This window comes from Podarcis liolepis (assembly GCF_965112155.1).
Source record: "Podarcis liolepis genome assembly, chromosome: 5".
Taxonomy (NCBI): domain Eukaryota; kingdom Metazoa; phylum Chordata; class Lepidosauria; order Squamata; family Lacertidae; genus Podarcis; species Podarcis liolepis.
In genome coordinates, this window is record NC_139556.1 from 33,694,202 (window position 1) to 33,710,998 (window position 16,797).

The 16,797-nt window shown below is 47.6% G+C and overlaps 1 protein-coding gene and 2 long non-coding RNA genes across 5 annotated transcripts in view; 1 reads left to right on the top strand and 2 right to left on the bottom strand.

Moving 5' to 3' along the window:
* UNC5B (unc-5 netrin receptor B) overlaps positions 1–8,927 on the bottom strand; it is a 170,832-nt gene extending 161,905 nt beyond the window's left edge. Inside the window, exon 1 of one of the 2 annotated variants that reach the window (XM_083503040.1) lies at positions 8,313–8,927. In XM_083503040.1, the coding sequence (XP_083359166.1) occupies positions 8,313–8,409 (97 nt within the window). In that variant the 5' untranslated portion in view covers positions 8,410–8,927. The remainder of the gene's footprint in view (positions 1–8,312) is intronic. The other variant, XM_083503041.1, reaches the window with a different exon arrangement.
* LOC310706885 overlaps positions 1–16,797 on the bottom strand; it is a 525,877-nt gene that overhangs the window by 203,001 nt on the left and 306,079 nt on the right. The window lies entirely within an intron of this gene.
* On the top strand, positions 9,076–16,047 carry LOC310706888. Its single transcript, XR_014526223.1, has 3 exons — positions 9,076–9,636; positions 14,576–14,769; positions 15,818–16,047. It is a non-coding gene; the product is annotated as an uncharacterized lncRNA (long non-coding RNA).

Genomic DNA, 16,797 nt, shown 5'->3' on the forward strand with positions numbered 1-16,797 from the left:
TCAGGCAGTGGACATTCCCAGCTCCACCTGGAGACACTGGTGATCAGACCTTGGACTTCTCTGAAGGCAAAGCATATGCTTCAGCACAAAGTTGCAGCCTTTGCCTAAGAAGTTCCCTTCTTGGGCCATTTCTGACCACGCAGGTCATTCTGGTTTCCTTTGCTGACATGACGGCAACATGAAGGGAGAGGCATCCCTGTTGGATTCACAAGGATGGACCTAGGGTGCACTAATAGGAGATTCCCTCACCAGTTAGTTAGAAATGAAGCTGGGAGTAGACCGTGGTAGGTTCCTTCCCTAGCCACTTGCTCACATGCTGATCTCTTTGCCCTGGGTTGCAGCACACTGCACCAACTTTCAAAACAAGCTGGTGATGTAGGGTGAAAAGCAGCAAGTTCCTAAAAAGGAAGCTGTATCTGAAGTCACAAAAACAAGTTACCTTTTGCTGCCATTTCAGCCCCAGCTCCCCTCTCCACACACACACCCAATTCCTCCTCAAGCAAGCCTTTTTTTCATTTTATTTTTAAGCCCACTGCACCAGCCCATATGTTCATCAAACACAAACAAGAGTACTGCTTTGTAATCAGCCATCGCAGGTTCACACTTCCTCTGGCAAGAGCATGTGCACTGCTAGTCACATTCACAGCAGCATCCCATCCCAGATTTTAACAGCTGCTCAGGCAGCCCACATGGCAGTTGCCAAGGTGGGGAGGGTGTGATGGGAGGGGAAGGCGAGAGAAGGCAAAAACATACCCAAGAGAGGCTGTGATCCTTGTCCTGGGCTGCTTCGCATGCCACTCTTAATAAGAAACAAACATGTAATCTAAATCAAACATGCAATCAAATCAGCAGCATGGCAAAATGGCCAGGGACTCAACTCAAGCACAAATCATATCCCAGGAGGTGAACCCCAAAGACTTCCCTGCTTCTAAACAGCATCCTGCCACACTACAGGCAAGACAAAGCCTAGGAGCCACCAAGCTTGGAAATCTGAAGTTTAAACACAGTGTTTGGGTAATAATACATATACATGTGTCCAAGGGATCAGACAACTTGACTACATCCCTGGAGTTTGTAGGTATGAATCTCAAAGGGGTAGGGTCACATCACACAGGAGCCCAGCTGTTTGTTAATGGAAGTTGAGACCCCTTGTGTCAAGATGTTAATGAGACCCTTAGGTGGTAATTATTATTATGCTTTCTTGTTTGGCCTGATTTGTCTTCATGATTTATTTAATCTTTTTGTGGTTTTATAAATTTATATGTTGCCCAAGAGCCAAAGTATCTCACACTAGTTACAAAGTTGCTATGATAAGTTATCAGTCTTCCTAGACTAGCTTTCCTTTCCAACTAGCCTCTGCTGATATTGCTCCTAGCTATTCCTTATATAGTACCAGGCATGGAGAATCCATGAACCTCCATCTGACAATAGGTAGGGATGAAGGAATTTAGAGTCCAACATCACCTGTAAGGCCACAGGTGCGTCATTCCTGTTATATAACTTTCAAATCCACATCTCAAATCAAAAGAAGGTTACCATCTCCTCCCCCTCTTCTAACAGCTGTGTAACAAGTAAAAATGCAGTTGGCACAGCTTACTCCATCCTGATATTTCCATGGCAGGGAAAACACTTTTGCTTGTCCCATAATTTCTGGAGGCATATAACCTCTGCCAGGAGAAAGGTGGTCGCCCAAATTTCACATCAGAAAAACCCTACACAGCATTATTATTATTATTATTATTATTATTATTATTATTATTATGAAAGTGCCATTGACTTTTGCAACTTTAAGTACTCCCAAAGAAAGTCATTGACTTTTAAAACAGTCCCCTCCAGTTACTTGTCTCTCCAATTTCTTCCTACACAGAGAGAAGGATGCCAATACTTCAATAACAGGCTCCTCACATGGAAAAAATTATTTTCTGGTATCATCCTTAACAATTTATGGAGTGGATTCAGTTGTCAGCAAGTAAGGTAGCGATTTGGATGGACCGCCATGTTTGCAAGCTTAAAGCTACAGGAAACCAAGGAACTTCTTGCACACACAAAAACAGCATCCGAGGGGCAGACCAAACTAGGATCCCTTCGGTGTTCAGTCATTAAATGCTCAGCTTGTGCACTGAAGTAGTACACATGATTCCCCGGCATGTGTAAATCAGCCTCAAGACCCTGAACCTTATCCTTTTCGTACTCTGCACAGTACCTATCCCTATACTGACAAGCAGACGTAAGTAAAAACAATAGAACCGGCAGCATCGTGCCCCCAATGAGTGCTACAGACGCATACAAAAGTGAACAGTCCAGACCTATTAGCTCTTTTAAGTTCAACCAGCCAAGAAAGCAATTATCTCTTTGGTATCTCTACTGTCCCCTGCTTTCCTTACTAGGAAATGGCAGGAAGGAAGATAATTTTAGGATTAATCATTTCAGTAGCAACGGACTGCAAACTACAGGAGCTGAATTGGTAGCCGTGAACATTAAACATGGGAGGGAAAGATTCAGCAGTTGCCAGTTACTATTTCCACACTCTGGTGCACACCCAGTTTTGGGATAATACCTGTGCTGAAAGCATTTCCTAAGCAAAGCATGATATATAGCTAAAAATAAAATAAAACCATCCTTCCCATTACAACAAGAAGACAGACGATAGGAAGCTATGAATGTGGAGCTGCGGGGGGGGGGGGGCGCTGCTGATTGAGGCATGTCCTATAAGCTTTTCCTGAACTTTTAATTGCACTGTAAAAAAAAAAATGAATGCCTCCCTTCAACATGCTTGCAAGGCATGCTTGCCGCAAGACGCTTTTGGCATTGATCAAACAAACGCCACAGGCATGCCTGGTGACACATCCCCACACCTAGTGCATTACGCAGGCCCCCTCCAGCTTTACAAGGTGGAAAGAAAATGACCAGTTAAGTTAAAGAGGCTTCAAAGTCTTTTTAAAAGGAAAGCTTACAAGCAGACTTGCCTGTCACTGCCTGCCGGGGCACTCCAAGCCCCTAACAGTTTATAGCGCTGATCTTTCCCAAACTCTGCAGCCATCAAACTTTATGGTTTCCTGACTTCTGAGATGCGCAGCTAAAGACATCTCTTTATAACTGCACTTAAAAGGGGGGGGGGGATGTCTCACCGGCATCTCCATGTCTCCCCTGCTGGAGCTTGACAATGGATATATGGGACAGTATCCTGGATAAGAAGAAGGGAATTGGTCTGAAGCCATGAAAGAGTGCTTTATCTCCAGTGCTCTGCTTATTAATCCCAGACATGCATAAAGGTAAAGGGACCCCTGACCATTAGGTCCAGTCGTGGCCGACTCTGGGGTTGCGGCACTCATCTTGCTTTATTGGCCAAGGGAGCCAGTGTACAGCTTCCGGGTCATGTGGCCAGCATGACTAAGCCGCTTCTGGTGAACCAGAGCAGCGCATGGAAACGCCGTTTACCTTCCCGCCGGAGCAGTACCTAATTATCTACTTGCACTTTGATGTGCTTTCGAACTGCTAGGTTGGCAAGTACTAGGCTCTGTGGGTTAACCCACAGTGCAAGCAGCAAAAGAGAGAGAGAGAGAGAGAGAGAGAGAGAGAGAGAGAGAGAGAGAGAGCATTCTGCATGTGCTTCAGGAGCTCTGTTAGTAAAGTCACAGGGCTCAGCTGTGACACTGAAACTAGGTTCTCAGGTCATGTCTCGGCTGAAATAATACCTCTCCCCAACAGCGAGAAAGCTGGTGACGTTAGGAAAAAAGGTGTATGTGTCACCCCACCCCAATGCATGAATTTATGTGGGTGAGGCATGCTCTTTGGTTACAGCATGGAGTCACAATTGCACACCAGTTTGGAGTAGTGGAACCTCGAGTCCAGAGGTCAAATGTGGCCCAAGTCTCTCTCTATAGAACAGGCACCCCCAAACTTGGCCCTCCAGCTGTTTTGGGACTACAACTCCCATCATCCCTAGCTAACAGGACCAGTGGTCAGAGGTGATGGGAGTTGTAGTCCCAAAACAGCTGGAGGGCCAAGTTTGGGGATGCCTGCTATAGAATCTTCCTGAGGTGGGATAGCTCAGTCTGTAGAACGTGGCACTCTTAATCTTAGGGCAAAAGATTCCTGCGGTGCAGGGAATTGGGAATAGATGAGTCTCATGGTCCCTTTCCAACTCTTCAGCTCTATGAGTCTATAATTCTTTTCTCCCCACTCCTAACCCATCACCAGTCCTTCCTTGTGCCCTGAGTGCCTTTGCCTGGCTGGAATGTAGCCTTGAACCGTGATGATGCCTCTTGCCTGCCTGGACAGAGGACAGACAGTGGTGTATGTGTTTGTGTGGAGAAAATAATGCACCCTACCCTGCTCTGCCCACTTTTGCTCCTGGTCCCACCCTCCACTGTTCATTTATAGACCACCTTTTTCTTCCAAGGAGCTAGAGGCCGTGTACATGGTTGTCCTCCTCCCTATTTCATCCCCACGACAACCCTGTGAGGTAGGTTAGGCTAAGAGGTGGTGACTGGCCCAAGGTCACCCAGTGAGCTTCATGGCTGAGTTGGGATTCAAACCCTGGTCTCACAGGTCGTAGTCCAACACTCTAACCATTACGCCACCACTATGCATGCAGCCTTCTGAAGTTTGCCCAGAAGGGAATACAGTATGGCTCTTGGATTAGAAAAGGCTGCCTTGGTGTAAAGGGTTTAAGCTTCCATATCACATGCTCACCATTACAGTTTCTCTTGGCTGCACAAGGAAAACTGCTGGAAAAGGCTAAGGAGACCTACAAGCCTGTCCCTACATATTAGTTCACAAACTTGGAGGGAGAGCAGCATGGGGCGGATATAATTCAAGTCAGTGTTTGACGCAATGGCAGGGAACCAAAAGGTCTGCAATTAAAAGGTAATTCTCCGAGTTGAGATGATTATTACCTTCACTCATCCCATCATTCCCACAGTACGGAGCCCCCGCGCCTGAACTTTTAAGCCGCACTTCCAGCTATCATGGTTATTAAATGAAAGAATGGAATCCTCAACAGGGTTATCATTTGCTCAGCTAGCAAAAGAGAACATCAATAAGATTCAAATGCAGCGCAAAGCTGGAAGTAACAGCGGGGCCAGCTAACAGCTTCACTCCTATCCTCAGCTGGCTACCAAACTACACACACACACACACACACACACACACACACACCACCCTCCCTCCCTGCTGCTGCCTATCTCTAAACCATCGCATTCAATGCAATACAAATTTGCTATAAATATTATTATTTTTGCAAGATGACAGTTCCTACTTCAAACCAGGGTCTCAACATATTTTCATTGCACTCTCAAACCTTCCTTTATTCCAGCAGATGTTCGGAATGCTTAAGGAATGCAAAACAGTGCCCCTGCTTTGGAAAATTCTGCTCCTTTGGTTGAGTCCTCTTTAATTTTGTAGCAAAGCATATCTATAAATGTACTCTCTGAGAAGCCCTTCAAGCAGCGCTCCTATTTCACATTCCAGAATCCCTTTAAACAATGTCCTCTGTTCACTATAGGCTCTTTCTCCCCTATCATTAACTGCAACTTCAAAATACATCTTTAAAGCACCAGACTCTGAGCAAATTATAATTTGATTCTGGTTAATTACAAGCAAGCTCTTTGGAATGAGAGCATACTGCACCCTAAAAACAATGCACTCAGTGTACTTATTAGTAGCTGCGCAACATACAGAGTTGCTATTAGCAATTATGAGCATTCTGATCCATCATCAGCTTTCACCCAAATCATCGGATACCAGGTTCTAAGGTTTTGGTTTTCCATTGAAAGGGCCACCCAAAATAAATCTTTGGTTTTATTTTTTAAAAAAACTCTTAGTTCAAATAGCACTGTCCTTTACAAATCTACACAGCCCCTGCTGAGTTTCAGGAGGACTTGCGGCAAGCAAGGATTACAGATCTCTGTCAAAACAGCCAGAGATAAACAGGAAAACATAAAGGTGCGTGGATCAGTTCACCCTGTCAGGCCTGGAATGCAGCAGGGGTCTGCTATGACAGACCCTAAAGCAAAAGGATATTAAAAGAGGATGGAGTACATGAAAACAAGTATCAGTCCAACAGAATATATTTAGGCCACAACTCTCCAGCCAAACCAACTGAACAGGAGACTCTTCCCAGGGAAGGCGGTGTGTTTTTCCAAGCAGAAATCTCTCCCTAATAAACACATGATTATGGCTGCACAGACCACAGAAATACTTAAGAATCCTGAAGAAAGACAGAAGCCCACATTACCCTCCTCAAACCAGCTCAGATATCTTAAAACTTCAAGGGTGAGCCCCAAACACACATACAGACCCCCTTGCAGTTTCCTGTTAGAGCCTATTTTGACAATTAGAAAGATTCTTCTTCTTTGACCTTTCAGCTTTATCCTGGAGAGAGAGAGAAAACCAGCCCGATAATCACTCTACACTTGATTCCCCCTTCCTAAATGCGCTACATAGATGTCCTGTTGAACTCTGTGGAACTTGTCTCCAAATAAGCTGGCCAGGAAGATAACCAACACCTCACTCTGGCTTCCTCCTGCTGCAACAGATTACTACAACATATCCTAAAGTGATATGTGGAAACAGACAATCAACAGGACTTACTCCCCGATATAACCTATTTCAGATAGCAGCTTAACAGCACAAACACTATGGTGTTAAATTGGAAGCAATCCCCACTGAGTTCAAAAAGACTTCCTGCTCAAGCGAAAGGGTGCATTAGGGATGGAGTCTAAAACAGTAAGGCTGTGGAAGAGAGTTCATGCAGGAGTCGCCTCAAATTAGCAACCTGGTTTGAAGTAGGTGATTTACTTTGAATTGCAGTCTCTCAGGCCAGCAACTTACTCAGATGCCACTCAGGGAGGGGCGGTTACATCCCAGTCAGTTAGTTCCTGTCGCAGGAGAGAATCCAGATTGCTTTTGCACAGATTTGATTTTTTTAAAGCATTGCTTTCCAAGGGGTAATTCATGCACAGTGACTATTCAATACAGATAGTCTCTGAAAGAGTCAGGCACATTGCTTCAGGGCTCTGACAATTTACTTTTTTAAAACGTTCAGATTTCCACCATGGGCACTCATGACAAAGATTCAGAGCAGTATCACCCACTTCTGCTTGAATTACGAGTGGAGTCAGTCAACCCCCATCACCTGGCAAAAAGTGTAAGAGTTATTGCTGTCAATTAACCAGGAACCTGGATTTCAGGGGAATTGTGTGCAGTTACTTGCATATATATAACAGATAAGCGCATTTACTCAGGTGCAAGTGTAGGTTCCATGGGGTTTACTCCCAGGTAAGTGCACACTGGCTGCCAACCTAACGCCACAAACTTATGCACACATGAATCACGACCCTACAGAACTCACTCCTCCGAAGTGTGAATCCCAACGCTGCCTTCCTCGGAGTAAGTGAAACGAGTAGGCTTTATTCCCGAGTTAACCGTACACAGAGGACGAGCATCCTTCACATGCACCTGCCCCGAGAGCGGGGATCCTGCGTCCCTCTTCCGAAGCAAACGCTTTTTTTGCAAGGTGAGCTGGGTTATATATTCACTTTTCTGGGAGGCAAGAAGAAGAAAGAAAAATCTTTCCTAAGGAAGGTTGGAAAACGCTCCTCCGAGCTGCACTCAGAGGAAAAGCTGCGCCCTGAGCACCACGGCAGCTACTTCCGAGCATGGGGGGGGGGGGCTGTGTTTGGGAACGATTCCCGATGCACTTGTGGAAAACTCTCCTCTTTGGGTGCCCATGACTCAAGCAGCACCACGACGACTTCTCTCCTCTGACCTTCCCCGTCCCTCAGACCGAGGCAACCGCGCCTCTCCGCCACCCTCTCTTCAAAACCGCGACGTCTGAGGAGAACAGCGGGGGGAACCGTCCCGTCGTCCCACCAGCGCGGGGTAAACTCGGCCCGCCGAGGCCCCCGCCCTCCCCCGCTACCGCTTACTAGCAACGTTGTTTGGGGTGTTCGATTACCAAAAGAGGGGTGGGGGAGAGCGAGAGAGAGCGAGAGGCAAAGCAATTATTTTCGTTTCTTTACTCCCCCCCCCCCCCAAGTAATCCAGCTCCCCTTCTCGACGACGCCGGAATAAGCGCGGGCAGAAGAATCCATACGCACAAGCGGCAAAGTGGGAAACGGGCTCGAGGTAGGTGGGGGGGGGGTGTTTGAAAGTCTGAGGTAACTTTTAGGAAGCGGGTGGGAAACCAGGAGAGGATACATGTCTCTCTCCACCTCAGCAAAGTCCTGAAGAGACGAAGCAGCGCTACCCGCCTCCCCCCCCCCACCCTCAGCCCCGCTCGCGTTCCCACGAGCCGCGCCGAGTCTTACCTGCGTGGCAAAGCCTCAGGTTGCAGATGCCCCCCAGCAGCAGGAGCAGGACGATCCCGCCGGGGCCAGAAACTCCCCGGCTCCAGGCAGGAGCCATCGCTGGGCGCGGACGAGGCTGCCGCGTCTGCCGCTCTCCTGCGCCTCCTCCTGCGCCGCCGCCTCCTCGCCCTCTCCAGAGGCGCCCTCCTCTTCTGCTTCTTCCCTCGGCAGCCCTTCCAAAGCTCCAGCCTCCCCGCCCGGCGCCCCAAGACTGCCCTGCTCCCGCCGCCTCTCGCAGCCACGCTGTGGGGACGGGGGTCCGCGCAACTCTTCCTCTGCCCACAGCGGGGAAAGGGGAGACCTGCCGCCGCCGCCGCCGCGCGAGGAAGAGGGTCGCCGGTGCCGCCGAGCCGCTCCTGCGGTGCCAGGCTGGGCAGCTCCTCCCCGCTCTCCAAGTTGGTAGGAGCGGCGCTCAGAGGGGCAGCCACGGCTGCTGCTGCTGCGGGGCTCTCATCGCCGGAGGCTCCTGTCGCTGCTGCTGCTGCTGCTGCCGGCGCGGCGCTGCTCCTCGCATCCTCCCCGCGTCCAGCCTCCTCCGACAGTGCCAAGGTGTCCCGCGCGCAGGGGAGCCCAGCCGCGAGAAGGGGACGGGCTGGCGGGAGGAGGAGGAGGGAGAGGAGGAGGGCTCCGCGGGAGGGGGCGGGCGACAGCCGCAGCGACAGCCGGAGCCGGGCGAAGGAAGGGGGGCGCCAGGGAGCGAGCGACGGCCCACAGGCCGCGCAGAAAACACGGCGGCGGCGGTGATGGGCTCCCCAATCACGGAGCTGGAGCCTCTCCAGACGAGTTGGCGGAAGCCCGGAAGACGGACGAGCAGCAGCCCGATCTCGTGCACGTGTGTACCCAGAAGTTTCAGACTGCTTTTCTCTCTCTTTGTAAACCGCTGTGGGGTTTTTAAGGTGCATAAATGTTATGAAATGGACGGATACGCGCTGCCTTGGTTGAAGAGCGTTTCCCTTAACGCACGACATTCTTGCAATCCCCACTTTTCCCCACTTTTAAGTTATTTCTGCAGCAAAGCTCCGGCGCCGTGGACCATAAACGCGCGCTCTTAACCACCGTTTCAGAGTCACTCGGGACACGGGTAATATTTGGATTTGGCGTGTCAAAAGAGGTTCTCCGAAGGGTGGCGATTGGCGGGCCTCTCCACTGCGCCTGGGAAGCAATAGGTCCCGTTGGTACCTAAGGAATGGCTCCGTGTGCCAGGCTCTTCCCCTTCACCCTACGTGCCCGTGTTCCGTGCGTGATGCTCTGCTTCCTAACTTGATTGAATGTGGCCTCCTCACAGGTAAGAGATCCCATTGAAAGTCAATTTCACTTCCAAGCATAGGTTGAGGATTTTGGTACTGTTAGTTTGGCCACTATCCCTCTGCACCTTCACTTGACTAGTTTTTCCTATTATCAACTCTGGTGCTAAGGTAAAAGAGAACTTATTCCCAGGTAAATTTAAGATGTGGGCTGTGAAGGTGACAACATGGAGATGGAATTATGATTTTTACCTTTGCATTCCTCCTCCCCGACTGAAATCACTGGGTTTTTTTAAAAAAAAAACATTAAGGAAGCAGTGCCGATAATTCAGAGCTATGCCCGTCCTGTGTAATATGAGGCAATGGTTTCCAAAAAATGTGATCCCTGGGCCAAATAGCTCAGTTGATAGAGCATGGGACTCTTAATCTAAAGATCATGGGTTGGAGCCACATACTGGGCAAAAGATTGGTGCATTGCAGAGGGTTGGATTAGATGACCCTCATGATCCCTTCCAACGCTACAATTCTATGAATTCAATGATATACAAGTGTCTGGTACAGTTTCAAGGGGACCTTGAAACTATGCTGCAAACAAATGTTTCTTTGAATTTTCCACCACATGCTAAAGAGACAAGCCACTTTCCAGTTCCAACTTTATAGAGTGGTTTGTCTCTTCAGCTGTGCAAGGGACTGTGCAGCCTTAAACTTCATTGATGCAACTCAATAACCCTGTGATAGTAAACGCACTGAAAACTCTCCCTGATGTCAGCAATCCTTATTTCTAAGCAAGCATAGGATTTCATTGCACATGGGTGCTATTGTCATTTGTCGCACACTTTATGAGCGGGTAGGTCGTAGAATCATAGAATCATAGGGTTGGAAGGGACCACAAGGGTCTTCTAGTCCAACCCCCTGCAATGCAGGAATATTTTGCCTAACTTGAGGCTCAAACCCACAACCCTGAGATTAAGAGTATTGTGCTCTTCCAGTTGAGCTATCCCAGCTGCTGTCACTTCTGCTCTATGTACAGCACCTAACACAAGGATGGGGACAGGGCCGTCTTAAGTATATTCGGCACCATGGTGCAAAGCTCCCTCCGGCGCCCAGCCCCCTGTTTCCCAGAGTTTTTTTTATATATAATAATATTTATTAGTTTTCCAACAAATTGAACACAACACTACAAAAACCAAAAAAGAAAAAACATACAATAATACAATACAATACAAACAAACAAACAAACAAACTGCAAAACACTAACATACAACTAGCAAAACAAAACAAAAACCATTTAAAACACAGTCCAATTTCAATATCTTATCTTTCTTTCACTAATTTCCACAACTCCCTCACACCTTCCTTTTTGTATTCCACTTCTATTAATTATTTCAGCAATTCCTTTCCATCTTCCTCTGTTTTCTATCCTATAATTGTCTTAACACATTCTAACCTTATTTTTCCCTTTAATGCTCTAATAATCTATTTATACTTAATTCCTTATAACATTTCTACTAAAGCCATATAACTTCATTCCAACATCTTTCTAACATTCATCAATTTTACAGTATTTCTGTAAATAGTCTTTAAACTTTTTCCAGTCTTCTTCCACCGACTCTTCTCCCTGGTTTCGGATTCTGCCAGTCATTTCTGCCAATTCCATTGTAGTCCATCAACTTCATCTGCCATTCTTCCCGGGTGGGTAAATCTTGTGTCTTCCAATATTTCACGATGAGTATTCTTGCTGCTGTTGTTGCATACATAAAAAAAGTTCTATCCTTCTTTAACACCAATTGGCCGACCATGCCCAGGAGAAAGGCCTCTGGTTTCTTAAGAGTTTTTTTAGGGAGGACGGCGCTGCCAGCGGGGCTGGAGGAGGCAGGCAGCAGCTGGAGGGCGGCTCCTCCAGCGGGGAAGAGGCAGAGGCTGGATGCGGCACCTCCCGGCTCAGCTGGCCGCTTCATGCCACGGTGGCCACGGCAGATGGAGGCTCCAGTCATGGCGCTGCTTTGATGCGGCATGGCGAGGGCAGCGAGCTGATGCTGGGAAGCACCGCGTCCAGCCTCCGCCTCTTCCCTGGCGCCCTCCAGAACCTGGTGCCCTGGTGCCCCGCTCCACTAGCCTCTATGGGTAAGATGCCCCTGGATGGGGAACCTGCCCCTTGGCCATGCTGACTGGAGCAGATAGGAGTTGGACTACAACAGCACCAGAGGCGCACAGCACTCCACCCCTGATCTAGTATGTAGATGCTAAAATAAACATGAAATACTAGTCATTGTTCTTTGGCTTCACTGTACCAGTCTTCTTGAGGGCTGATCTATACATAAGCTGAGCAACTGCTTCCACATGTGGCAATTTTCGACTATCTCTATAACATGTAGTAGGAACTACTACCTACATTTAAAAACAAACAAACAGTGCAAGAAGTTTCTACGTCACTGCTGGGTGTACCGAGAAGAGTATGTCACTGGTGTGGAAACTTCTCTGGGTCATCGGGAGTTGTTGCCATGTGAGGAATGCTGTTGAACCACAGGGAAAATAGGTACTGCACAGATCAGGTACTATGTAGATCCGCCCTGCGATAATGACACAATCCTTAAATCAGTGAGACTTGTTTTTAAATGAAGTTGTAATCTTAAGCAAGTCAAGAAGGAAGTCACAACAACAGACCTAGCTGTGCTTAGAAGGGCAGCTTTTTTGTGCCTTTTGCTGCTGGAAACTGATAGGGTCAGAACAGAACTCTGTGTAACCTGGGAGCCTGCATGGTTTTCCTAGCGGCAGAAGTGGATGTACCATTCTACCTCTTCTGTATGAAAGGACTGGTTTTTATTAAAGAAGGGCAGGCCTACAAAATTAACTGCCTGCAGGGGACTGCTAACAGGGCTGCCTCACACAGGGCACATTTCCTTCAGCAATCTTAACGGCTGCATGCAGAAAAGCACCAGAAAATGTTCTTTGTTTGTCATATGTGGAAAAGGAGACAAGAGGACTATCTCAACCCATTAATGTTCAATATCCCTAAATAAACATTCCCCTCCTTCTCCTTCCCTTCTCAAAGATGAGTTATGAGTACAGGGCTGAAAGTGTACACTTCGCTGGCTACCCCCCCCCATTCCCTGCTCCTTTTCTGGATGCTGGGCACCCCTCCCCCTCCATCCCAAGCAAGTGTGCATGTTAAGGAAGGGGGATGCAGAGACCACAGAGGTCTCAAATGTCCAGGAAGCATCGCTGGTCTTTCTGATTTTTGTTTTGTCTGTGACAGATGAAAGCAGGCAAGATTAGCCTTAGAGGGGTGAATAAAGAAATAACCCCCTTCCTACCTCTCCACGGCACTGTTAACCCCCCCCCAAAAAAAAAAAACAGCAGCACCTGATAATCTCAAAGAGATAAGGAGAAAAGATGGGCTGTTTGCAGTCTGCTGACGGTTTTTAATGCGTCTTTCCTCCTGTCTAGAAAAAAAGGAATTATTGCATTTTTACAAAATGGGATTTGGACAGGGGAAGAGGCAACTCCACTCTCCACAGCTCTGCGCACACTTTTCCCACCTACTTCTGATGGTGGGTGGGTCAGAAAACCACACCTGCCAGACGTCTCTGTTTTAATAGCCCCGCGATGATTAAAGAGGCCCTGGAATGCTTCAGGCCAGGAGAGCAGAGTTATCAGATCTGCACCGCCTAGGCCTCCTCCTCCGGGCACCAAAGATTGCACCGAGGCACCTTTCTTCCTGGGTGGCTGTATGACTTTAGTGGCTGGCAAGGGGATCACAACCATCCAGCTCTTTGGTTATGTGCAATCTGAAGCCTTTCCTTGATATCCCTTCAGGCTTGACTATAGCTGCTTTTGAGCTGGCGCCAATGGGGCAAGCGGAAAGGGAAGCAGACAGGCAGTCACTTGGCGATGTTGCTTTTTGACAGTCCCATTCGTAGAGCGCTTCCACTGCCCACTCCTCTGTGCAGTCTTTGTGGATGGGGGGAACACCTTTCATTGTGTTGCTCAGGAAAACAACACCCTGCACCAACCTTGTGAAATTGAATCACCATCACCAGCATTATTTGTATACCTCTATGCGCTCAAATGGGACGCGGCTGGCGCTGTGGGTTAAACCACAGAGCCTAGGACTTGCTGATCAGAAGGTGAGCTCCCGTTGCTTGGTCCCTACTCCTGACAACCTAGCAGTTCGAAAGCACGTCAAAGTGCCAGTAGATAAATAGGTACCATTTCAGCGGGAAGGTAAACGGCGTTTCTGTGCACTGCTCTGGTTCGCCAGAAGCGGCTTAGTCATGCTGGCCACATGACCCAGAAGCTGTATGCTGGCTCCCTCGGCCAATAAAGCGAGATGAGCGCCGCAACCCCAGAGTCGGTCACGACTGGTCAGAGGTCTCTTTACCTTTACCATGCGCGCAAATGTCATAGCAAGTTACAGTCGGGATGGGGAACCTGTGGCCCTTCAGAGGTTGCTGGACTACAGTGTCCCTGACCATTGGTCATGCTGGCTGGGGCTGATGGGAGTTGGAGTCCAGCAACATTTGAAGGATTCCTCAACCCAGCCTTACAACAAGCCTGCAAGGTATATATTCACTTGGAAAACCATGTTAGTTTGTTGCAGAAAACATCTGACAAAAGAGTCCCATGGCACCTTAAACACTAACTAATTTTATTATGGCATAAGCTTTAATGGACTAGACCCCACTTCACAGATACAAGATGGTGTGGCTGCTGTTACATGCTGACAGCTTGCTTGTAGGAGCCACAGGTGAGAGCTGAGGGTGGGGACCAAAGGTGGACCAACTACCCCAGAAGGAGCATAATGTGTTCCCCACCAGAGGTACTACCCCTCCCCTAACACCTCAAACATTATAAACTTCCAGTTAAATCTTTCCACAACTTCAGTCTAACACCTGGAAAAGATGTAGACTGTCTTCATGCTGGCCCATACAAGGAAAAGAGCAACATTAGCATCTAAGGCTCAGATTGCCTTTTTCTCAGGTGCTGTTTCTCGAATGTCTGAGCTATACCCTAGGGAAGAGAAAAGAAGGCACCTTCCACTGCCCCAAGGCTTTCCACTTGACTCCAGCACTGATCCTTCACATACTGTATATGAAGAATGGCAGCAGAGCACACTCTGAAGCTTGAGGGAGACTGGTATAGTTTGGTCTCCGAAGTAACAGCTATATGTTATGGTAGGTACATACCTAATCTGACCACCTTTATTCTTTTATGTGTGGGGAAATGCAGCCACGGCCCCCATAGCAGGAATATGCTCCTGATACAGCACTAGTTTCCTGCAGAAAGTCCTCCACCTGTCCCCAGATGTGCTGGTTATCGCAAACAGCACATTGAGGTGCAAGTAGCAGCCAGGCAGGGGGCAATTTGCACTAGGAAACTGGTGTGAGTTTCTCCATTCTAGATCAGGAGCACATTCTGGAGCAGGGGCCCACAGCTTTTTTTCCATGAAATGAAAAATGCCATTTTAAAAAAATCATTATGAAGTCTAAACCTAAATTGCTTCTATAAAAAAGCATCATCTTAATCAAATTTATTCAAAATCTCCTTCGTACACCAGATTTGTTTCTTTTCTTAATGTCTGAGATCAAGGCTGTTGTGAGCAACAAACCAGGATTAAAATTGAATGTACGTATTATTTTGGCCCTCTTTTTTCAATCATGTCATGGGTTCACCTAAAATACTTTAATAATGCAAATAGAATTCCAAGCAGAAAGACAACATGAGGCCAACATGATGAGCCTGGCACCAAAGATGACCAAACATTAGCCACCAAAAGCCTGTCCAAATGGAAAGGCAAGGGGGATGGGCTTGTTTCTTGTTCTGTCACACAGAGCTAAGAAGCAAATAGAGAAGTTCGGGGGCCAGCACTGAAAAGGTCAGTTTAGTTGTAGCCACTACTTAATAGAAGGCCTTCCTAATCAGAAGCCTCTTATCCCTATATCTTGGTCTTCCTGAAAGTTTATCTGGAGCAGGGTTTCCAACCTTGGGTTTCTAGCTGTTGTCAGACTACAACTCCCATCATCCCTAGCTAGCAGGATCAGTGATCAGGGATGATGGGAATTGTAGTCCCAAAACAGTTGGAGACCCAAGTTTGGGAAGACCTGATGACTTAAAAAGCAGGAACTTCACTGCTGGACTACATTCCTGACTGGTGAGCCATGCTGACTGGGGCTGAGGAGAGTTGGAAACCAACAACTGCTGTTTCTTGCCCCTGCTTTACAGGAAAACGTAACTGATCATTGGGACAGCGGCTGACTGGACAAACATCACTCTGAAATGCTGAAAGCTATCATAATGCTAGAAACAAATGCTGAAGGTTCTACGATTCCCATTTTTAAACAAAACCCTTGGCTACTTTGCAGATTGAAAGATACTACTGCCATGGGCACACACAAGAGTTTCTCTAGGGGTGGGGGAAGTAAAACACCGAAAATGGGGAGTAGGCTAATCTCTCGGGGAGGGGGTAATGAGAATAGTGCCTGTACGTTTTGTCTCATATCTCAGGTTCTACAAATTATAAAAATAAACTCTTTTTTTTTTAAAAAAGCTGGAAATTATGGTTCATCTGAGTGGTGAGCAACAGCCCCCTTCCTGCCGCCCCATGGGTTCCCATGATTCTCCCCAAATCTTGCTCAGATTAGTTCTTTTGAATCCTATATACTATTAACAATCTCATTCTGCAAGTGTGGATCTTTATGTAGTCCAAACAGCACCACTTATGTATAAGAAGGAGGGATCAGGAGGTGGAATGCCAAGGTTTGCAGAAGTAAAATTAAAATAAAATAAACCAGCTCAGTTGGTTAGAGTGTGATGCTGATAGCGGAAAGGTTGCTGGTTTGATCTCCATATGGGACCCCTGCATATTCCTGCATTGCAGGGGATTGGACGATCCTCAGAAAACCTGTGAGGAGGGGAAGACCTCAAAACATGCCAGCGAGGACTGAGCATGCTCATTGGCCATAGAATGCTGAGTGATGAGGCCAAGGAAGAACACTGGGAGGGATGGAACGGAATGGAGTATTGGAGTGGGGGGAGAGACATGGCAGACTTCCTGGAACTACAGAGCAACATGTTGTTGCAGATCCTGCTTTCTTGTTAAAATCCCCTTTCTGCATTCTTAACAGCAAAACCCTCTTTCTATCCTCTGCCCAGTATTTCATGCTGCTGCAACGTTATGCAACGTACAGATTTTCCAGCGCTTT